This window comes from Strix aluco, chromosome 7 (genome assembly GCF_031877795.1).
Source record: "Strix aluco isolate bStrAlu1 chromosome 7, bStrAlu1.hap1, whole genome shotgun sequence".
In the NCBI taxonomy this organism is placed as follows: domain Eukaryota; kingdom Metazoa; phylum Chordata; class Aves; order Strigiformes; family Strigidae; genus Strix; species Strix aluco.
Window position 1 is genome coordinate 12,044,308 of NC_133937.1, and position 25,419 is coordinate 12,069,726.

Genomic DNA, 25,419 nt, shown 5'->3' on the forward strand with positions numbered 1-25,419 from the left:
ATATATTTATTGCAAGAAGTAATAAACAAATTTTTCCTTAGAAGCAGCCAATAGTTACAGTGAAAGAAGTATGAGACAAATTTGAACTTTTTAAAAGTAGTCGCCAGACACTCAAACCTTTTGCCGTTTTGCTTTCTCCCTTCCTAGGTAAGCCCTGTTCTTGGTTTGTCTTTCCTAACTACTTTGGCCAACTTTGTGAGGTAGATTCAGCTACAAAACATTTAGTGAGCCAAGTCTCCGTCTCCTAGAGTACCCCAGACTGGGCAATCCTGCTGCAGGTTGGAAAGCATGGCGAGGAAGGCGGCGGGGGAATGTGTGCCTGTGTGTGTGCCCACACAGGCAATGACACACGCATGTAACGACACTTATTCTTAGTCAGCATTTGCGGCCGTCATTTCCCAGGAGCTCAGAGTGGATAGTGATAATAGCTCCTTTCTTCCCTGAGGAAAATTAAAAATGTAGGTGACCTCAGTCTGCACTTCATAAATCCAGTTTCAGTACAAAAATGTACAGCTGCCTTCTTGCAGTGTAACTGTTCACTTTGGGGGACTTAGCTGGGACTTACATGTGTCCAAATGAAACTCGTGCTGTTTTGTTCCATTCTAGATATCACTCCTAGTTTTACATATAATATGTATGTAGTGATTCTGGAAAGTTTTTGGAAATCTATAGGGATATGTAAATATTACGTAAAATGTATGTAGGTGCTCAGAAGCACTTCTGAAATTCAGACCTTATGTACAGCTGGAGCTCACATTCAATATTCTAATAAGCTGAATTAAAAAAGGAAAAATATTGGAACCTTTGTGCATTTTCAAAGACAAACCTATGTGAAGGGATCGGTCTTCAGTCTACAGCAAACACACTTCACAATGTACAAAAAATGTGGAAGTTGGACTTCTATATTATTTCCTCTTATTTGCCCAGTGCTGATGGAAGCAAAACATGCTATGTGAAAGTTACTTGAACATCACACCACCCCTAGAAAAAGTGTCAGTTATAAAAAGTAACATTGTCAATCACTTACAGTTTGTTCTAATCACTCCTTCTGCAGCCTTTTAAAGGCTTAAAAAGAGCAGCCAGCCAAATAAAAACGTATTACCTTCAAAGAGCCAGTATGCTGAAAACATTCTTGTCCTTTCAGTATTATAAACCCTGGATCCACAGTACACTACAACCAAGTGGGAAGGACTGTAATGACCAAGCATATTAACCACGTAACAGCAGCCACTCACAAACTGGCTCACTCCAGTTACATCATTACTTACCCATGACAAGGTATTGTGTCCTGGTCTGTGATCCTTGACTCTTCTAGCTGTTGATATGCTGGTCCTGTAATCCCATTGAACCTGCCCCGAGGTAAGGGAGGAGTCCTCCGAAAGGCATTTCTGTGTAGCATCCCACTTTTTTGTCCTGGGCTGCAGCATGAAGAGAGACTTCTAGGAACAACACCAAGAGTACAGTAAAAATTATCACAGCAAAAGCGTAAACTTCTGCAAAGTAAAGACTTGGGATTAATAATGCATGGATTACTGTTTTTATAAACTTTGCTGTGGTGGTTTATGATGTCAGTAGAAATTCTCTATGGAAATATAATGCTATAATCCACAGTTAGCTGCTGTTTACGTCATATTTAACACACCACCTCTCTTCTACGAATTAAAATAATTGCCTGGTATATCAAATGTTTTCTTGTGCTTGATGAGGGATGCTTTTTTTCAGTGTTTCATACCATAATCCTACTATATAAAGTTGACTCCTCAGACAGTATAAACATCAGCACAGCTGCATTATACCTACAGCTGAGCTCAGAAACAGATCTTAAATTTGGGGCCCATTATATCATCTATCAGCCTACGAGGTGCTGCTTCCTGATACAACAACATTAAATTGGGAAAAAAATATAACTGAAAAATGTAAGTGAAGCTTATGAACTGCAGCTTCAAGACGCCATCTATGACACAAGTTTTCTCCACACTGAATTAAGATTTCTATATTCTTTTACTCTTCTTTTATATACAGATTGTTTTCTTGTTTATATACAGTGATAAATATTGTGTTGTTCCTTTATGTGATATAATACAAACTTGATTATGATAAAAACAAGTAATAGTTTTCTACTTATTTTAGAAAATTGCTTTTGTAAACATTTTTGTAGTGTTTGGAAGGAGAATGGATTTTTTTCCATTTTGTGCAGGAATTAAAAGGTATCTAGAATCCATAGTTTTGGTATATTAACCATAAATTCAGCTGTTGCTAATGCAAAAATAAAGGAACACAGAATTAAGGCAAGTGATATCCAATTTCCACTCTAACAGGTCACAGTACTGCATGGTGTGACTAGCTATTTGTTTTCCAGCTACTCCTATTTCTCTTGACATCTCCTGAGTCCAGGAAATGCATATGTATTACCCAATATTTTATCACATCCTTAATGATATTTTAATATAGGTTTTGTAGATGCATTGTGAGAGTCATTACTTTTGGTTACATGAATAATTTCAACTTCTGATACAATTCAGCTATGCAAATGACTTTTGATAAGTTTGCATCTCTTTTCCTATTATAATGTGACTTTAAAGCAATCTGCATTTAATACCTAGTGGGAACTTTATTTATAGTTAGGGCCACATCTACTCCCAAAGCAATTCTTGCTTGGACCAAGTATCTTGGACGAATCCTCTTGGAGTGTACATTTCCATCAAAGCTGACCTTTTCTCCCCAAAGTCAAAACATAAGAAAATTCAACGGTCTCTATCCTACTGCCCAGGCTAGCAGTGTTCCATCATGGTCTCCGCTCTGTTCTCTTCCACACTTTTATTTTCCTGGTGCTTTTTAATTGAAAAGATCAATAACCCATAGCAATAGCACTCCCTCAAGGGTTTTCGATGCTTCCTTAAATAGGTTTTTCCTTAGCTATTAAGGAGGCTGCGAAAAAACTTTTTTAAAAACCTGAAGCATTGGCCTTTCAATTCTGATGGATGAGTTCACGTTGTGAGTTACAGTTCATATTCTGTAAAATAACACTGCCACATCACAACACGATTGACAATTTCTGCTCAGGAGAGACTTTAGATTATTACTGCAGGGGATCTTAAAAGATGCAGTTGAATGAATAGTTTGTGATGGATAATGAATTTCAGGGTTTTTTACTGATTGCAGTATATTCATCAATGTACCACAAAAGTCAACAAACTGATTAACTTAACAGACTTTAGACTGATTACAAATATTTGAAACTAGAAAGGCATTGTTTAATTGTGTTTGGTTTGATGCTCCCGCACATCTTCCTTGTTGGATGAGAACACATGGTCTCCCATCTAATAACATGCACATGCAAATTCGCAAGAGCTCTGCATTTGTAATAGACATAATTGCAATGCATTCAGGTATACCTGAGATAATTCGTATAAACTGCAGCAAAGATGCATATAAACCACCTATCTGGACTTCCTCCAACTTGCACAGAACCTCTCATTGCTACATCTAACACTGGATCATACAGGCTGCTAAAGGTGTATGGGCTGGTTAGACTGAAGGAGATATGGTACATCCCAACATCATCCTGCCATCACAGCAGCTCTAGCACCAACAGAGCTTAAGAAACCTGGCTAATGTGGCTTATTTTTTCAACATTTCTGACAGAAAAAATGGGAGGGCAAAATGAACAAAAATCATTTGTGGTCATAAACAAGACAAATTAACTAAGAAGGACCAGAAAACATTTACAGCTATAAGCTGCAAGCTGCAGGATAACGCTCATTTCTTGAAGCACCAAAGACAAGATAATAACAATTTTTGGCTTAAGTTCTATGAAAAACTAACTCCAGCATAATAAAGTTTTTCCTTTTTCACAAAACTGCTATGAATATCAGCATACTCTTCCTCCAAATATGTTAATACAGTCCTTCTCAAGCTTCTGCTCCTTGCTTATGTGAAACGTTCCTGTCTTTGAGGCAAACAAAGCCTTTTGGATTTCTTCAGGGAATTTATGCTCCTTTAGCCACCGTTACAATTTCTTCCTTCCTGTACTACAGTCTAACTGCATAAAAGAAACCAGCCCATGTAACTGAGCTATTCAATAAAACAGATCAATAAGGAAAGCTCTAGCAGATAGTTATTTAAAATCTATTAATCAATTACTCCAGAATAACAAAAATCAGAATACGCTTGAACTGGTTTACAAGTAATGCATAAACTAGGGAGAAATGAATTAACAGTTTGAAAGAAGTAGTTCAATCATCTCTAAAGTTATTTAAAAACCTGGGATTCATTGTTGCAAAATTTTGTGTGAAAATTTTCTTTAGGTTGAGCAATTGAGTAAAACAGTCTGTCTCAGCAGGTGGAGTATTCTCTTCTCAGGGCACATACACAACTTCCAAGCGCAGTTAACCGTGTTCCAGAAGAGAAGACTTGCAGTGAATGTACAGTAACTCTGGGAATCCTCCTTTACCACTTTTTAGTTAATTACTAAAGAAAATTGATTATACATCACATTATGAACACATTCAGAAGCAACTCTGTCAACAGGAACATGAAAAGCATGAACAAGAGGATGTTAAAGTGTTAAACTTTAGATGGGATCCCAATCCTTCCCTTCCTGTTTAATATGCACAATTAATTAAGCAGGTGAGATAATTGTGTATTCTCATGCTATATTCAAATGAATTGACAACAGTGTCTCATGAAGTGGTTCTAATGTTTCTGACTTTCCGATGGAAATGTCTTGATTAGTATTTCCTCTCATCCCATTTATCTTTTGCACAACTGCATCACTTTGTGACTTGGTTATCCTTTAACCAAGTAGTATATACTGAAACTTTTCTTCCTCATTTCTTTCTTAAACTTTGTTATTAGTTTCCAAATGCCTGACTTTGTAATTTAGTACTGCTGAGCTTCAATCCACCTCTGTTATGCCACTCTTTAAAGTTATTCAATTAATTCTTTATATCTAAGATCCTTATCTGTACTATCTTTTAACTAATGTTTTCAGTATATCCCAAATTTTTTGTGCCAAAATCATGCACAAAAGCATTAAACAAAATTTGTCCCCGATGTTGACTAATTCTTTGGGAACTTCATTAGTGCTCCACTGGTGAATGTCTTCAGCTCAGCACTTACCTTCTCAGTGTAACTCCTTACTATCTCCCTTTTAACCACCTCTGTGTATCTGCATTATAGTTTTTCTGCCTCTCCCTACTTTCTCCCATTAAAGGCATTAGATACATGTGACAACAAACATTGACTGAGGCTGAGTAGAGATCTAGATCGCCTACACCAAATACAAAGAAAGTCATCAGTGTAGTATTGCAGGACATGCTGCTGGTAAACCTCGTGACAATTTTTAGCCTTTTTAATATCTACCCAAAGAATCTGCTTCCCACACATTCGTCGTAAAGCCTTGACTAGTCTAATTCATCATAACAGATCTTCGGTTCCTTCGATAAATTTTTCCTCTTCCTAAATATTTGACATTTTCTATTTCATCATCATATGGCACAACTCCCATTTTGATAGATTTTGCTAACAGACTTGAAATTTCATGAGACAGTTCTCCTTCCAGACTACTTTGATCAATATTAACCAGACCATCTTAAGGGCTTTGATTTCTGCATTTTACTTCCACTTTGACTGTAGTAATGTCTATTTTCATACATTTGATTCTATTCCCATTCTACCTCCATCCTCAAATAATCATCCTAACTGAAAAAAGAAATATATTCATTCAGGATTGCCCTAACTGCTTCATATATTATCTCTGTCCCACCATCAGCTTTGTTTCTTCCTTTATGCAGCAAGAACAATTGATTGCTTTCAGTATTACCAGTAATTCTTAACTCTCAATGATTCCTGGAAATGTTCACTTCAAGTATGACTTCTTGCCCTCTGTGATATAGTTTGTTTCTTTCCCTACACACCATTCCTTTTACACATTCTTTTAAGTAAATTTCTCCAGAAAAGTATGCTCTTTCCTTGGGAATATATCAGATTCCTTGTATTTTCTCCCTTTTGGGCTTCCTCTGCCTTTACATTCTTAGTTGCTTTAGTTTATCAACACTTGTTTGTTGAAATTCAATAGCCTTACTTACAGAATAACTTTATTTACTCTTTCTTTTAATTTGAAATAAATCAATTATACTGGGAGCATAAAGAGTAAAATGCTTACTAAATAAAAAAGTTGTTTTTACCATGGTTCTTATGGTGTTAAAAGTTAATTAAAAATGCAAACACAAATTATTTTAAATTTTAGAGTAAGTCTATCCTATTTTGGCATTTCTGTAAGACAGCACAACTGCTCTAGGCTGAAAGCCTTTGTGTTTGGCTTTCATCATGGTATTCTCTGAAATGAATCCCTCTAAAATCAATGATGACTGAATCAATGAATGAAAGTCAGGATGACTAATTACCAAGAAAACTGCTATTCAAAGGGATCACAACTCAATCCCATAATTAACAAAACTCTAATTTGTTTCTATCTTTTAGAAATTAAGACAGTATGGGTTTTCTTCCTACTAAAATCAACAGATAATCCAAGATGAATTTTTGAGTACATTGTATACTTTACAGGAAGTTTACTGATTAAACACATTTGTTACTTTCCAGTTCTGACAGCACTGAGTCGTTTTACATATGCAAGTAGATGATGTAAAATTCTTCAACCATAATAACAGTACATAATGCAGACAAAATCTTTTAGGAGTAAGATTCAGTGGAGATTCAAATTTTCAATTCAATCTCTGCAGTAACCCTTTGCATGCAGCTGATGTTGATAGAGACAGAAAATTGGTATTATCTAGTAATCTGAGTGAAATAACTAGGTGATCTCTGTCAGTCAAACTTCAGCAACCCCAAATGATTCCTCACCTTAATAGCCTTACTGCCAGGCCAAAATTGTATTGGTTTTAGGAACTGGAAGCAGACAGCTCCTGATTTTAAGAAATGATCACCCATCATTAATGCCCTTGAAAACACCAGCAGAGAAAACAGGTGTGGATGTGGAACACAATATTTTCGTGGCAAGCAGAAATAAAACAATAATATAGTTTAAGAATAGCATAAAACAGAGAACCTGCAGAGCTGCTGTAATTTTTCCAGGCTCGTGACAGGTTTGGAATGGAATGAAGGGATGTTCAGGACAAAATGTATCCCAGTAACAAAAGAAGTTTCCTCATTTGGCCACATTTGACAACTTTGAACACTATTTAGAAACTGAAGAAACTAAGTAAATTAGGAAGCCATCATATGCTGTATAAATTAAAGACAGCCTTATAAGCCTTATAAGACAGTTCAACTCTGTTGCATGTTTTATAAAGCAAAAGGCCTTGTATAATAAATCTTAAGTTATAAAACTACAAAAAGAATCCTTTATAAATTACACATTACACAGTCATTACACATCTTAAAATAGTTCTGAAGCAAAGACTTAAGATAGTCTGGTGCTTGACATCTGCAAATATGACTGTTGGGTTGTTTGGGTTTTTTTTGTTGTTGTTGGGTTTTGGGGTTCTTTTGTGGGTTTTTTTTGTTGTTGTGTTTTTTTGTTTTTTTTTTTTTTGTTCCCACCCCCCCCACCCCCTCCGCCCCCCGGTAAAGAGAGAGTGTGCAAAGGTGTTAAAATGAGCAATCTGGGATTCTGCGTTAGTTCACTGTAAATTCAGTGTGGCTTATTCTGTAATTTCCCTGTGGAAAACAGGGAGTCTAGAGAGCCATTCAGCTTTTATTTTAAGTGACATTCAGAACCAGAAGAAATATTTTCAATCTTTAATTTATTTCCACATTTTTAAGCTTAGGTAATATCATGGTATCACACCTAAAACATTTCAAACTTGGATATTGCAATCACGTTATTAAAGGTAAGGGAATGTCACTGTGGTTTTTTTGAACTTCACCTTTTGACTAAATGGAGATAAAATTCCCGCCAGAATTTCTGTAGAAAGCATTCTAGGCAACAGTTCCATAGTTCATTTACGTTCAGTAAAATTATTAAGCATATTTTGAAAATCTCTGTGTAATAAGGAATAAGCCCTAAGAAATGGATCTGACATGACAGTTGCCAGTATTTTTTCATGCCAAATTAAAGGCTTAAGTAAAGTAAAAGTAGATAGGACCCAAATATCCCTTCCTGGCTCATACGCTGCACTTTGGTAGGTTAAGCAAATCACTTGTTCAAAAGAGAAGGAACATGTAGCTGACTGGGGGACTGCAATGCAAATGCAAATACTACAGAAGCTAGATCATAACCTCACGTAATTCCAGACTTTTTTTTTAGTAATTCGAAAAAATGATCCTTTTAATAAAGAAGTCTTCCCCCTCCAGATTATCTAGCTAAAAAAATTCTGAACTCGCTTTTCTCAGCCTTTTTTCCCTCTCTGTGTGCTCTGGACCAGACATTACCACTGCCATTCCACCAACACTGTTTCTTATACCAGACATGAATTCGGTTTCTAGTCCCATAATGAAGCATCTGCACTCTTTTTCATCCAAAAATGCTATAAGCAGAATTCTAATCCAAATGCCATCCAGTAATGGGTGACTTTCCTCTTTTTTTCTCTTGGAAACAAATATCCAAACTTTTTAAAGACTAGTTTTCAAAGGCCACCATGTGTTCATAATTAAGTCATTATTCATTTCATGTATTATTTGTCTAAAGAAACAGTGAGAAAGGCTGGAAGTTTGCAACCATGTCTTTCTGCAGCAAATGAGTCATTAACTTTATGAACACCAATAAAGAAAGTCTTGTTTTTAATGGTTTCTCAAACTACAGTTGTTTCATTCACTGGTCTGTCTCTACAGCTTGGATGGTGTCTTTAAATGCTTCCTCTAGGACTTTTACAAAATGCAGATAAAGTTGGTGAGCACTGTTATTGCCTTTTATGTCTGCAGCGAAGAAAATGCTTGGACATCTGCTTAATGAGTCAGCTGAGGCTCTGTTGGTACCATACCATACCTCTCCTGGTCACAGGGCACAGTAATCCTGCACACGTACCACCAGTCCAACGACATCCCTCGGAAGCCTGCCAAATCTCCCATCAGACAGCCATTTGCTTACCTATGTTGCTTGATGGGCTGGGTTCCTCTGTCAGGAGACAAGGCCTCTGGGAAAGACTGAGGGCCTGAAAAACTAGATTCCATAACTTTGTCCAGAATAGGCCCAGGATGCCTATCTGTTTTTGAATACTGTGGCAGAGAATAAAAATAATTAATACACAAAAGGCAAAGTACATTGTTGGTGCTATTCAATCAGAATTCATATTGGAGCAAGGTAAGAAGTGCTCTAATGCATTTTTAAATTAAAATTAAGCACTGCAAGTAATACATTCATTCACTATTGTTTACATAGCAGAAAGTGCTGGTACTCATTATCCCCATTACCTTCTCCACATCAAAATGCTGATATCTGCGTTAGTAGGAAAATTACTGACTGCTCTGCCCATAACGATAGGGAACACTGATCCCTTTGACTAAAAGCCTGTTTTTGTGGCTGTCCATGCAGAGACTGAGATCACAAAATGCACCTCGGAGGACGGTTAGCAACTTCTTGGGTCCTTTGGTGATTTCAGTCAAACACTGCTTTTATCAGCATGCATAACTATGAAAACCAAACTGAAACAGCAGTTGTAGCATCAGATAAGTAAGAAAAATATTTGAATCCTATCCACAGAGCCAGATATCCCTTCTGAACAAGTCTGAAACTTTTGACCTGGGAGTATCTGTGCTAGTAAGAACAGTGTAAACATAATTCTTCTTGTGACAGTTGTAGGCGTAGGGCAGTCTCTTAGCACATAGTGAGACACAAAGGTCTGTAAAGCAGACACCGAACATGAACAGGAACAGATTTTCTTCTTCTTGCTTTGTGACTCAACTGAAAATTCAGAAAAAATTGTGCCTCTTATCCTGAATTGAGCCAGAAAGTCAAAGTATAAAAAAAAGCTGCATTTTGGCTTGAAAGAAGAATCAATGTTGGTAGTGGTTACTAGGCAATATCTCAGAGATATGAGACATTAACCCACATTTCCACTCAGGTATGAAAAAATACTGCGCTTTGCAGATTTTTTATGTTGCATTACAATGACCTGCACTAAAACTAATTGGTCTGTTTTTCTTTAATCCATTTCTTTCTGTATTGAGTTTGTATTTTTAGTACTAGATACATAGATATCCATGTTATCTTTACAATAAACTGGAATTGTGGAAGCTATTACATGATTAAATTTTTAGAAAGAAAATACAAATTAATAATAATATAAAAAACCCACAGTGGTGAAAAAATGCCATGCTCTGATACAATAGCATAATCATTTGTGGAAAAGATAGTAAAATTTGTTTCAAAGCACACTTCATAATTATTTTGTTTTCTAACAAAAGACCAATAACTCCTTAAAAATACAGAATTATTTTCTGATTCTCACTTATTCTTATGTACATTTCCCCAGACTTCAGCAAAATCAAAGTCATACAAGATTACTCTTTTAAAAATAGGTTACATGCAATTTTAGTCCACCTACTCAGACTTGTTATGACTAATTTCTATAGATAAAATAACAGATCTTAAAATTTTTCTCCCATGCTCTTCTCCCTCTTACTGTTGTGTGAAATACCCACATAAACAGGGCCCAAACCACATGTTTCTAAAGGCAAAGCTGAGAGTGACAATACGCAAAATGTTGCCACATGCAGGAAATAAATACAACTGAAATAATAAGAAACATATTCCACTCTTCTTTCAGCTACCATGATCTTAGTTGTCATTTGTGTCATAGATAAAATATTCAGACAGCAGTATGATTTTTAAGGTACTCATGTCTGTGAAGATTTTAAACTTTAATAGTTATCCTGCCAGCTGCAGAAATGAAACTGTCTTTGATTTCTGACCTGAATAAATCAATCTGAGCTATGTAAAGAATGGGTTGTTAGTGCTAGGAAACTATTTCTGTCCTTTTTTATGTTTGTTCATGATACTAAATTGAAGGTCCGAATGGCTTGTAAGACCATAAGTATGAAGTGAATCATGAAGGGTAATTAGAGATTATCTGCACCTTTTGCTATATCCATGGTTAAGGCGGGTGTGGGCTGCAGTAATGGTATAGAGAGTCTTTCCTCATCACAACTGAGGAAAACCAGGACCCCCAGAAGCTGCTCTGATGTTGACTAGCAAACTATACTGAAGGTCCAACACCCAGCACCACCCAGGCACAGCCTGCAAAGGATATTATTTTCCCCCAACCGAACACTTCTTTTACGCCATTTTCAGATACACCACTTAACAAATACCGTAACAGCCATAACATTAATTACAATGAAAATGTGAATCACAATTTATATTGAGGGTGTGAACATAGAGAATTTGAACGATGTAATTGAACTTATTTGGATGTATCACATTATTCATACATTTCAATAGGTTTAAACACAGTTGGGTTTATTCTCCTTTAGCTTAACCGTAAGTGCCGCATCCGTTCTCTGAGATCCTCTCTGTAGAAAAATACCTTCAGATTTCTGTGGGGAATTTACAGCAGTATCAGTTGGTGCCTCCAGAAGTACTGTATAGGATTACTCCCCATCTGTATCCCGGCAGAGCCCATCCTGCTGCTTCCACAGCCTGGTTCTCACCTGGGCTGAGCTCTGCAGAGCCCTCTGACTGTTGTGAGCTGCTGAATACCCAGCAATGGTGGAGAATAAGCTGTGAAACACTTTCAAAGGGCTGTTTCAGTAGGTTGAAAGCATCACTGAAAGCTTATCTGTATTATTTGTTTTTTTATGGTTTTATTGTCTTCTTGCTTAATTATTTGTGCTTGTTTGAGCAATTACTGAGAAACGCTGATGCATATGACTAAATAAATTAAAGAATAATTATAGCATTTAAAAATAAACCATTTTGCAAATTTTCATTTTTCACAGTTTCATGGAGAAAATAATCTGTAATGTACAATTACTCAACTCTTTGACAATAAAATTCTACCCCCTGCTAGTTAATGCTAAGTAAATCTGCAAAGGCAGCCTGGGTCAGGAGACAAGAAATCAGCCTCTGCCACTGACCTGCTGTACAACTGTGAGCACATAATTCCCCTGCTCCATGCCTTCTATTCTTTGTTCTAAAAGGTAGGATCCATGGGTAACAAATGCCACTCAAGTGCTACAGAATAGCTTGACACTGTTGTCCTAGTATTATGCAAAACAAAACACCCATCCCTCTCCCCAGCTTTTCCTAGCTCTTCTTTCTCAGTGATTTTCCCAAAATAATAATAATTTAAAGTCCAGAAACACATGTGGCACTGGAAGAGAGGTGATATGGGGATCCCATTTCAAAAAGGACTGAGAAGACAAAGGGGTCAACTTTAAATTACATTCAGAGAGGGTGCCTCAAGGAGGTAAAGAGCCAGTGATTTTTCTGGATGGGCTGACCTTGCACAAAAGCCCATTAGGTGGTATATTTAACATCCTTACAGCTGTTCCCATATGCTCTATATGTTTTCTTGCCAACACTAGCTCTAGACAGAGGCCAGTAAATTAAAGTTTGTCTGTTCTGGCAGTTCTAAGTAGTCACACGATATAGAAATGAGGAATTTGCTCTTGATCTTATCTGATAAATCACATCGTAACTCAGGCAAAACCACACAGTAATCTTTTAAAAGATTTAAGTGTCTTTGTTTCTCAACATGTATTAATTGCGTTTCTATCACAGTGACTAAAAATAATTTATTTCCTACTATCAACAAAAAGCAACAAGACACAAAAAGAGCATTTTTTTCCCCTCATTATATGAATATCAGGAACCTGAAGATAATGATTGCAAGCTATTAGAAACAAGTGTAGTGAAAAGTGAAACCACACACTACCGCACGAAAAGCATATTAACCACCTCAGAGGGAAAGTGATGGGGAATTAATAGATCCACTTAGTACTATGGAAAAAGGTATTAATATCCACAAAGGTGAAAAGGACCACTTAAAACAACCATGACAACTCTCAGAATCACTGAAGGAACAGCAAGGCTTCAGCCGCTTTTCTTTTTCTTGTTGTTGCATGGCATATTTGTCAAGTTATGAGAATTTAAAGAAAACCTCTAGTCAAGGTGGAAAAAGGAGCTGGTAATCAGGAGCACAATTAAGGCTTATGAAGACTGGTGAACTACAGAAAAATAGAAGGAGGGCCACAACACCCCCTCTTGCCCCTTGCACAATATATGAGGGAGCACAGAGCACTTGTCTTCCTGTGAGGGGCAGCTAAGAATGACAATTTACTTCCTTTTGCCTTCCTTTTTGCTGCAGTCTTGTGGAGGATAGTGGCTAAATATCTCTTGAAGATAATATAATCTCTTTGGGAAGGAGCATGTAATACTAGGAAGTCCTAAGTTTCATGCGTTAGGTGAAATAAATCTGAATCTTCTGAGTCCCTCAAAGATCCTGTATTAAAAACTGGCACATCAGTCTCTTCCTGCCTGAAGAATTATAGCAAGATTACCAGTTTATTAGTATCCAAATCCAAGATGCTAGAAAAACTAGCAAGAAATTAAGTATGTTGTCATCAGAGTATTTGGAAAAAGCAGTGGACTTGAAGGAGATTCAGGACAAATACTAGGAGCTGTGTTCAAACAGTTATTTGTGAATACTGCTTACAGTGTACAGTATTTTTCATCTAATTTGTATCCCTAACAAAATAATGGAATTGGTACCAAGAGAAATAGACTCGGCACAGATGAACACAATTACCAGCTATGAGCAGCAGGAGTTCAGAGAGAATACAGCTGTCCTGACAAAATTTAACCCTTTTTTTTTTTTTTTTTTTTTTTTAACTTTAAAGAATCACAACTGAGCAGAGGAAGGAAGTGGACGAGATGTAATGCATTTGAGTGTGGAAAGGAAAAGCATATGATACTTCAAAATACTGTCAATGCAAACAAAAAGCTTTATTCCCTGTAATATAGCAAATGATAGGGAGGCATCCCTGTTTTAACTTAAATGCCTAACTCTCCTTGCGTTCTTCCTCAACCTTGGGGCATGCCACGGGAGGTGCTGGGATGTGGCCATTCTTCCTTGCTTGTGTTTACCCTGCTGATCAGAGAGGGCAAAAACCCCAAAGAGAGTAACTTCTAAATGAAGGGAGTTCCAAAAAGCCTACATTTTTCAGTTAGTCAGCTACATTTTTTTTCGTTAATATCCTGTTACTTAACTTGGAATATCCACATCTGAAAGAGCAATCCTGCCCTATGGATGTTTAATGAACTTGGGGGAATATCCAACACTTCAAATCCATTTCTTGAATGCTGCCTTTTGAAATAAGGATTGCTGCAAGGTAACCTGTAGTCTAGAGTGCAGCAGAAGAATTCTGATACAAATGGAGAGTGTTTTAAAAGCAAACATTCAGACCTTTTAACCATGTATACAGGTCTCATAATCAGACTACTGTAAAGAAGCTTTAATTGGCATAGAGGTGGGATATCACAGGGATTGAGGTCTAAAGTCCTTTTCATTCTGCAGTAATGCAAACAGCTGCAAGTATAATGACCTAGGCTAGAATAAAATGCAAATTTGTAATTCATTTTAATACTAGGTTCAAAAAGGAAATGTCCGGTTTTTCTGTTAACAGCAATTTTGATACATTCACATGGCTTCTTTCATTCAAAAAAAGATTCAAAATTGGCTTTGAAAATAAATAATGAAAAATAATTCCTAAAGTCCAGTCAAGAGTAAAAAGGGAAAAAAGGAATGACAAGGACAAAAAATATTTCACTGAGATTGGTCAAGCTCTTTAGAGCCACAAACCACTTGACACATTATCTGCTATACCCTGGGTCTTGGGAAATAAGTAAAACCTCTTTCTAGAGCAACACAGCATTTGGAGAGATCCATGCATCCTTTACTAAATGTAGCAACCTCTGAGTCAAAATATGATGGCTCTTTCAGGACAGACGTTATTAGAATAGCCATCAAGAATAAGGAATGCAACTATTCTCAGGTCAACAGTAATGTACTCTTCTCTATAGAAGAAGAAAAAGCAGGGAGAAAAACCTGAAAGAAGTATCACCAGGTCCATTCAAAATAGTCAGGAGAAAAATATGAGAGAATCCTTTAGGGAAAGAGAGAAAGTTAACATACAAACCAGGCAGTTTTCCCATGTAAGAGGAGCACTTGAGGTCAGAAAAGAAACTGCTTTCAGGATTACATGAACCAAAATGCCATACTGGAGAACTAGTCTCCAGAAGAGAACCACCTTAATTTATTTAAGTTTCTTTATTGGCTCCTGGAAATGAAGACAACTAAGATTTCTCCCCAAACCCCTGAGGTGGGAGCTGCAGAGAGGTCCCATCAGGGAAGTGACTGGCAGAAAGGCGGCAGCACAGCCGCAGGAGCGAGCAGGAGGAGCGCTCTCCTCCCCATACTACTGCCTGGTCCCTTTCCCCCCCAGCAGATACACCTGGGGTTTGGGGAGATCTCTGGTCTCTGATGGGGAGCCACTTAGCCATTCCTACAAAATACCATTTCAAAGTTATTTTCTACTGCCTCGCCATACCCCCTGCCCTTTTTTTTCCCCTCCAATCTGCCAAGTTTTGTAAATATTTCATGAACTGCCTACATGCATTCCTGCACTAAAATCTTGCTAACAATAGAAACCATTATTACCCTTCACTGTTACAGTACATCCTGCACAAGGTCATTCTGTTTTTCTTCTTTAGTATCTTTGCCCCCAAAGGGAAAATACATTAACGGCAAGGAGAAACCAGCTGCTTGCAAGCAGCCACAACAACAAGAAAACGGTGTGTTAATTACCAGCACTGATAATGCCAGTCTGAACAGCATTAAAAGCTGAAAAGCAAATTTGGACTAAAATAATAAAAATGGTTTTCAATCTCTAATATCTGGAATCTACAAACTACTACTTCAGCCATTATGGCTATTGTTATGGCAAAAGAAAAAGACTTAAATAAAGCGTGTTGATGTGTTTGTCAGCTGCTGAGAAGACATCAAATATTCATCGTGATGACGAGTTGACAAAACATTGCACTGAATTACAGTGAGAAAAAGACAAAGAACATATTCTTAGTGTTAACCAAGACCTACTTTATATGTTAGAACAGAAGGATCACAAAAGCTCTTTACAACTTTACCTTTTGTTGCCATCATTACAACCCAACAACACTCCCAACTGCTTTTTTTAGGCGCTAGAAGTAATATATGACTGAATGAACTGAAAGCAAAACAAATATTTGCACACGATTCCCTAAGCTGTGAATATGTCAATTTAGAGGAGCTATCTTCCTTCTTGAAATAGTATATTCTTCCTGAACCACAAAGCATATCATGACCACAATGGTGCTCCTATAAAACAAAACTTTTAGTGAACACAAGAAATGCTCTAACAACTCTGCCATTGCATGGAGGCTCTGCTTACACTGAATTGGTTAAAAGGGCTTATACTTATTTCTACATTAATTTGATGTAAACCAGGAGTTGAGACATCTGTGGCTAAGCGGGCATGAGTGCTCACTTTTATTAAACTCTCACTGTTTCAATGGAATCTGGCAAATAAGGTAGTCAGCCCTTTAAGCAAAGCTAAGACAGTTGTGGTTTTTTTTTTTTTTTTTTTTAAGGAGTTAAGCATTTAGAAAGGCTTCAATACATCTTTTATGATTTCCTATTATATTGCTACCAGGATCCTTCTCAGTTGTTCCAAAGACTTTGTTCAGAATAAGACAGCACTAAATATGTATGACCAGGGGGAAGAGAATGACAAGCACTGGAAAATACTTTGCATCCAGGGCTAAATAAATCGGTCATCTTCAAGTTATTTATTTCAAATATGCTTTATACATTTCATGATTGTGGGATTGTACACACCACTATGTACAGAAAAAGAATAAATACATTTCAAATTTAGTTTGAACAGACTAATCTCTGGTATCAAAAATCGCTTTAACTCAAGACTCAGGAAAAAGACCACCTGCAGAGCCTTCCCTTGGGGACTGGTTTACATGTGTACATTTAGTTCTAGATTTTGAATTTACTCTGAATTAACTGTGACAAATCTCTACATTTTTTCATGCAGGTTCATTAACGATTGGAAGACTTGAAACCACTCAAGATCAAGGACACACACTTCACCTATAAACCATACATATGAGCTAAGGTATTGCCAGAAGCTATAATAGTAATTTCCACTGCTGGATGCAGAGCTATGGGGCTCAGGAAGGTCTTACATGAACAAAATGTACCTGGAGCCATTGAAATAACTTTAGAAAAAAATCCCTGCTTGGTGTTTTCCATTAAGAGGCCTGATAGAAAACATTTTATGAAAGAGGTGAGAATTCTTGTTCCCATTGCTCAGATGCTAATAGCAACATGGCAATGTGCTGCCATCAGCAGCAGGAACTCAGCCAGGCTATTAAGTGTTGTAGCTGGCAGGATTACTTACATTTTGCAGCTGGACTCGGCTTTGTGCCATACACTCTGACTTTGCCATCATGCTGGAAGCATTTAGGCTGTAGGTTTTTCTATTCTGTGTTTCTTTCAGCTGTTCATGAATTTGCTTTGTTTGTTTCCTGCAGAGAGAAATAAAATTCATGTAAGAAAGAGCTAGTTTGATCTTCTACTATAGCCACGATATTTTTATAGCCATGGTTCCCTTTGTTCAAAACTTCACCGTATTAGATTAACCAGCTGAGCTAATTCACTAGTGTCTAAGATTTCAAAGCAGTGGTCATTTTCTGGAGAGGATTAAGAAAGGAAAATAGCTATAATGGCATGCTAGTTGTTTTAGTGCAGAACTTTGTAAGATCATCTATTACATATTTAACAATAGCTTGCAAGTAGGCCTGAATATTAAAAAAGCATTTTGCTCTGATTTGGAACAAAGATTTTGGCAAATACAGCAGGCATTAGCTCCTGTTGGCTATAAAAGGTGTTGAAGAATCAAAGATTTCTGCTATCTGATTAGACTTGACCTATAACCCAGTATCTTGTATGGACCAGCATTTGCTTGCACGCTTAAACCCGAAAAAAAACATCAGTATGGTATCTGAGGCTGTGTTTTTGACATATTATGCTATGACCCACTATGTCAGAGCTAGGAATACCACTAGATGAATCACTCGCAATATTCAGGAGATAACTACACTATTAATAAAGGCTTTCTGTTTCTGCCACACTATACTGACAAACTGAGTTTTAAAGTTCTGTACGACTGAGGATATGAGGCAGCAAACTTTATTTTAAATATTTCTTTTATCTTATGCAAACAGATACCTCAGCTGCGCAAAATATGTTTAAGGTCTTTTATCAGTCTCCATTCTTTTGATAAGCTACATTGTCTGAGACTATCAGTTTTACATGATCACAAGAAATAACTCCACAATGCTATTTTAATTCTTTCCTTCCTTGATTCCCATATTCCTTTTTCTCCCTAGCAGATGCATCTCCAGCAGTGAGCCTACAAAGGCTCTGGAAACTGCCCAGCAAGGTCAAGGACTCTCCAACAGCAGCAGCCCTTTGTTGTGTCACCAGCAGCTTTTGGACGGCACTTGGTGCAGAGCCAAATTTCAGAAGGAAGTGATTTCAGGGAAGTGTCCATAGAAATAAAGGAAATACAGTCTTTCTATAGTGAAATTTGAAATTTTAGCAAAGAAGTTTCAACAACATTTTGAAAAATTTCTGGTGATTTTACTGTTAAAAGCCTTGTGATATCATCAAGTTTGATAGCATCTTACTCGACTCAGGCTAATGAATTTTATACCAAATGAAGTACAAAAGTAATTTTAACTTCTTTCAGTGGAGTCTGTGTCTAGTGCAAGAAAATGTAAGAAACCAGAGGAAAATGACTTAGGTGGTCAAGAGGGGAAACTGTGAGAAAGGACAAATTCCCTCAATATGAAAGCAAGCAGTGAGAAGTATCACAGTTCAATATTCAATTTTAATAATATACTTTTTAATGTATTAAAATAAATATATGGGATCTCCTCTGTCTTTGAGTCCCTTAGTTCTCATTCAGCATTGCACAATTTAAGCTTTGCTTAAATTCAACAAGCTGTAAGCACCTGCTTAGAAGTAGGTATTTTGTTATAGCATGTTTCCTGAATACAAGTCATAAACTACAATAAATCTTGAACTCTAAGTATTTCTGATGCTTTCTATTTACATCTTATTTTGAAACAGCATGGCAAATGAAAAAGAATGAATTTACATTGTAAGCATGTTACAAATTTGTGTCACATTTTAAGTATAGGTAGGAGCTCATAATTAGTAAGATTTCTGAATATGGCTGGCTGAGGAAACAATTTCTCAATCACAGAAACTTATTAAACTTTCAAAATTCTTAGTTAGCCAAAACAACTTGTAAAGTTAATATCAAAATAATATGAACAGATATATAATCTGAAGGATTATAATGCCAAATTAAATTAATTAGTTGATTCTGAAACATCTCTTTTAAAAACATTTTTTGATATCTACTCATTTTTGAAACCAATGAACTTGAATAATTTAATTTGTAATACGTCAGAATGAACTCTTTAGCTTCTCATAAAATTCCAGGGGAAATTCGTAAAAGCAACTCTAGAGTTTGTATGAATAATTATTTTCTGACCAGCTAAATTACATACACTGAGGAAATAAGCATATATATCTGTATGTCCTACTGGAACGCCTGACACTTGCATGTTGGTCTCCAATGGTTATGGAACATCCAGTCTTTTGATTACTGTTTTCAAGTAGGGACTTCATGTAAATTCTAAACAATGACAGTGCAACACGATCACAGCATCAGACTTGGGGAATCTCTCCTATACATACAATGTTCTTAGAATTTAACCAGGAAGATAACAAAACAAATTACAAATTTTTTTAACTCTAATTTGGATTTATTTAGAGAACCTGGGTTTAGACTTGTTTCTACATCTATAAACTTATATAAGTAAACTGGAATATTCAGATTCACTGCTGCAATCTTTAACATTACAAGTGAGATTCCTGAAGGTAATTTGCTGTGAGAAACAATCTAACAATTAATTTCCTTTTATGTTCATGCAACCTAACATTAATATTAGGTTTATGCATATTCATTTTGCCAAACTATAGGATGCACAGTTATAAAACTAGAAACTATTAATAATTCAAAGTTACTCACTGATTAATCTATTTATTTTATAATTTTTGTTTGCAAAACAAATAGGCCTTATGTGTTCTACTTTACAGATATTTGGCAATGAAGCGTTGTTACTTCAGCAAGAAATAGTCACTAGTCATTTATAAAAATCTAAGCCATGAAGAGCAGCAACTTACTGTACTCTCTCTCTGTTGCTAACACTTACAGAACTTTCTTGATTACCCTAAAAGGAATAATTGGAAGGGCACAGTGTTTAATTATTGTTCTAAAATTCCTCAGATGGAATTTATTTTAAAGGAGGACTTAATTTAATGGTGCACAGGGAAGTGCATATTTCTAGCAGCAGGCATTATACAATTGTCAGACTAAGAAAGTCAGTGTCAATGTCTTCACTGAAACTTTTTTCTTAAAGGGTGCAACCAGAGTTTTTATAGCTGTTAGCAATATTTTAAATTTTTGATATATCAAATTAAACCCAGGGATTACCCCCCATGCAGGAGGAATGCTTTGATAACTCTTAAGCATGATCAAGATACATCTGCCTGATGAAGAAGCTCCTGAAAATCTGCTGACTAAAAGCTAATGTAAGGGTTGAGGCACTTTAAATTTGTTGGGTGTAAAAACACCTGTAAGACACTGGCCAATGTCACAGTTATGATACTGTTTTATGTGGCCTCTATGCAAGCCAGTCTAGACACTATTTAGTTTTTGTACAGTTTGCCAGATGGAGCCACGGCCAGGGAGGTAGGGATTGATTAGTATCTTACCATTACTGTGTTTCATATATTTGATAAGACCTCTTGACTGAACAGGAAGTGTTTATTTTCTCATTATTCTTCAAACTTCAGTTCCCAGAATCTGGTATAAGCACACTTCAACTGTTCCCAATAATGCTTAACTATCATCTTTATAATGCAGATAAAAACCCAAAACCAACACCCCCACCTCCTGCTGCAATATGAAGCACTATTGTCCTGTGAGTTCATCTTTGAAGCATTATTTCTACTCATTATTTTTAGCCATAGCTCTCCTCTCCACCTCATCAAAGTCATGGTATTTTGAAGGCTGGTCCAACCCAGCTCTCCACCACTCCCTACAACAGTGCAAAACCAAGAGGGACACGGCTGAATAACAGAGGGACATCTTATTCACACTATGCTCAGTTGTTGACTGCATGTTCTTCCAACTGACAATCCCATTCTGCCTTTTCTGAATCTCTCTTCATCACCAAGCCCTTCCAGGAAGAACAGTAACACCTTATTCTCACTTTCTTTCTTCTGCACATCTAAAATGCACAATGACACTGCTAATGCAGTGGCAAAACGGCTGTCTCTGCTCACAATTTATACTACAACAAAGGAGTTTGCAGAGAGGAACTGTCCTGACACAGCATCCTCCCAGCCAGCACCACTGTCATACTCTATGTCCAAAGAACAATTAAACAAAATCCCTCAAGACATTAGAACAGGTAGGATTGTTTAGATGAAACATGAACCAACTCAAATCTTCACTCAAATCATACACAAACTACCCCTGAAGTCTGAGAGGAAGAAAAAAAGCCGGGGGGGGGGGAGGAGGCCTGGTGACTTTTCCAACTTTTTTCTCCTGATAGAAATGTTAATTTCTTTCTCTTTTTAAATAAAGAGTAGTCCTCATCAGATTTCCTACACATTAAAATAAATTCTAAAAAGGAGGATTCAGATAAGCATCCAAACTTTTAAATAGTGCAAACCTCCACATTTTTGATGCTCAGCCACCATGACTAATCATATGCAGGTACTATTTATATTGATATATGCTCATTAGCTCTGGCTGGAATAGGAATGAGGGGTGACAACCATACAGAACATATTTATAGATACAGTGGCACTGACAAGCATGTCATGTAATTGCTATGAGGTTTTTGCAACTCAAATTACACACATAACAATAAACATTATAAAATAATGCTCACTTGGAAAGATAAAGAAGAGAGTGGAAAGTGAGTATTTCACTTGAAAATAGTTTAGTACATATGATTTCACCACACTTGGATAGTTCAATGTGCTTGTGCATTGCAGATACTCATTATGCAACTACATTAGCAGTTTACAACTATTAGCTACAGGTTACAGACATCTACAGAGAACTTGTCTTTTTCTGCATTTCTAACTTTACATTTGTTCTCAGCATACAGAAACAAAAGGGACATTCAGGGATGTGAAATGAAATGCAAAAAGGAGATGGCACGTTTAAACTTTTATTTTCAAAAGTGGAAAGTGATTATTGAACTGATAGTAAAAGAAACAAAATTATTATTGTCAAAAAAAGAACTGGAAAGGACACAATCTCTTCTTTCCTGGTATCAGAAAATAGAAACAAGAACACATAGTACTCCTGTTTATTTATTTTTTTGTTTTACTTAGTGTAGCCACAAGGAACTGTTCTAGCCTGTCCAGAGACAACAACAGCTTCAAAAGGAGTGAAGAAACTGAGGAATTGTAAAGCTGTAAAAAGTACAGAAGCTAAATATCAAACACGCTATACGAAGGCTCTTACTTTGTTTTGAAGTAGAACGCTGCACAAAGCATGCCCACTACGACTATGCCAAAGACGATACAGGAAATAGACAGCACCTGGCGCTGGTACACTTCTTCGCTCTCTGTGAACAGCAAAATTGAGAATTATGAAAGCATCAGAAAACAATACTTGAGAAAAGTGGATTTCAGCACATCATGGTTTCACTAATGATGGACAGATACGAGAGATCTGGAGGTCTGGGTTGGCTAATTCCTCAACAGAATGGATGCTTCTCTGAACCTCTCATCTAGATAAGGTTCATAGAATGGTGGCCTCCTAGGAAAGTTTTAGAAAATGGTTCCAATGCACACTGCGAGATACATAACAATAAAAATCAGGATAGTTTAGTAGTTTCGCTGCCCTACATGTTATTTTTCAGCTTCTTTAGAAAGGATAAGAGAGCCCTACAACCATGGAGTTTTTCTGGCTTAAGGAAACACCCATCAGAGCTCTCACAAGGTCCCACAAGATTCAGAGTTCTTTTTTAGCTACCCAAAAAATGTAAGGCTTTTTTTGATTGAATGGTGATTGTAATGCCTTACTCCCATGTCATTCCCTCTACTTGAAGCTTATGTACAACATACCACAGTAAAAAATTAATTCAATCAACTTGGATGGACTCCAATGACTGCTATGCTACAATGCACCATATATTGCTATCATGGGAGTCCATTTATTTAAAAATAAATTTCCTTAATAAATCATAATCTTCTAATTAATTTTAAAATAGGCACAGAATGAAAGTAAAAAAAAGAAAATTCTAAGAAAACAAGAGAAAACATTCATTCATGACAGCAGACAGAAGCTGATAGGCAACTGGAGTTTCACACACTGAATTCATCAACAGCTCCTTAAGTGTTATATTTTATTTTTATTATTTCAACTACTCTAGTCCAAAGTGCTAACATGCTAAACAGATTGTTATTTTTTAAGATCAGTTTCTCCTATCATGCAACATACAAAACATTATTTTCATTCATATATTTTAGGTAGAAAACAAACATGTAAGATTATCAAAGCACAGTACAAGCACTGTTCAGGTTCATGAGTCTCAGGTTCATAAGAAGAAAATATTGTATGACAACATTAAGGTGAATCTAGGCAAATACTGAAAAAAATCTACACCTAACGGGAACTTCAATCAAATACTACCTGGTGTTATAATGACTGAAGACCATGTACAGTATCCTCATCAGTACCAATTATTAATTTCTTAAGAATGAATATCACAGTGCTGTTACTAAACATTTTGAATCTTAAATATAGTCATTTGTCTCTTGTAAAAGTCCCAGTCCCTTTTCATAATCTATTTCAAATAAAATTACAAGTACCAAATCTTTATTTAATTACTTTTTTACTTGCTCAGAGAACACCACAGTGATTCAGAAGCCATTTCTAAGATGCAAAATGTCCTCAGCTCCTGTTGACTTTCCCCCTCATTTAATTTTGAAATTGTAAAAGTTGCATTTTTAAAATATTGTTTTAAAAATAAAAAGAAGCAAATGTAGCAAGTTACAGTTTCTACATGTCAAAAATATATCTGGAAAGGTTGTAATTCAACAGGAAATCCTGATAACATTGCTGTAAAACTGAGTCCAGTAGAGCGTTAGGCCCATTCCTCATTGGCACGTATAAAATTTGGATCTAGACAAGTAACTCTTTACTGGCAATGAACTAAAGGTTTGGGTTTTAATTTCCTTTTTTTGTTTTGTTTGTTTGTTTTTGGTAGCCTGTGTAAACACAATTATCCACCTTCCATTTCCACTGCAGTACACAAAGGACTAATTTTACAAATTTTGAATTCTTAAGTTAAGTTGGACCACATTGCAAATAGTTAAAGAATTGTTCAGTTCCCTAATTGTTAATCTATTCTGCCTGAATACCAACTGTAGCATCTACCGCCTAAGACCACAACCAAAACATACATAATTATGAACTGTAATTTCACTCAAACATTGCATATAACTAAAAAAACCCCTCTATTTATTAAAAGAAACTGATTTAAGCAATGTGTACAAACAGGCTTTATTTTGCTTTCCTTTCAACCTAAGTCCTCATCAAATACTTTCTTTTCTTTTTTCCTTTTGTTGTTTTTTTTTTTTTTTTTTTGAAACGGTGAGTTTCATGCAGCTACGGTCTTTTGTCAGTCCTGAATGCTATCACTGTCTTGTTAAAGATACTTTAGAATACATCTTACCAAGATAAAAGCAATTCAGAGACCGGACAATATTATCTTGTTGAAACAACTATGTAAAGATTTAAGTCTTTTGTGTAGTCAGATTAATCCCTGTCACTAGCTTTCAACACATGATGATCAATGTTTTCTTTCCTTTTTGTTTATTTTGTACAGTGCATATTTAAAGAACTACTTATTGATTAACTTTACTCCATTTCTTAGACACCTTTGTTAATTTTTTAATGTGCTTTAAATCTTTATTTATGTATTGGACTCCACCATTTTTTGTCTCCACATCTTAAAATATAATCAGTTAAGCATTTTTCCATTCTCTAATCTTTCACACTGGCTTTTTTTTTAAAAAAAACACCTTCTTACTGATAGAAATGTAATCTGTCTCTCTCTGCAAACTTTGAAGGTCTCCTGTTGCCTTGATTTAACCTCACGCTCTGAACACATATAGCACAGCTGAGACCTTCTCTAGCCAAAGCATATTGAATAGGGCCTTTAAATAAGGCAGAAGGCTATAGTTAAGTACTCTAATGTACTTTTGCTCTCACAAAACAGAAAGCTGTAGAAATTCAACACGT

The 25,419-nt window shown here is 36.3% G+C and overlaps 1 protein-coding gene across 1 annotated transcript in view; it reads right to left on the bottom strand.

Moving 5' to 3' along the window:
- The window catches only part of NRG3 (neuregulin 3), a 417,954-nt gene that overhangs the window by 7,749 nt on the left and 384,786 nt on the right, over positions 1–25,419 (bottom strand). Inside the window, exons 5-8 of the mRNA XM_074830488.1 lie at positions 22,633–22,735; positions 17,410–17,536; positions 9,050–9,177; positions 1,269–1,439 (exon numbers count right to left, since the gene is read on the bottom strand). Of these exons, the coding sequence (XP_074686589.1) occupies positions 1,269–1,439; positions 9,050–9,177; positions 17,410–17,536; positions 22,633–22,735 (529 nt within the window). The remainder of the gene's footprint in view (positions 1–1,268; positions 1,440–9,049; positions 9,178–17,409; positions 17,537–22,632; positions 22,736–25,419) is intronic.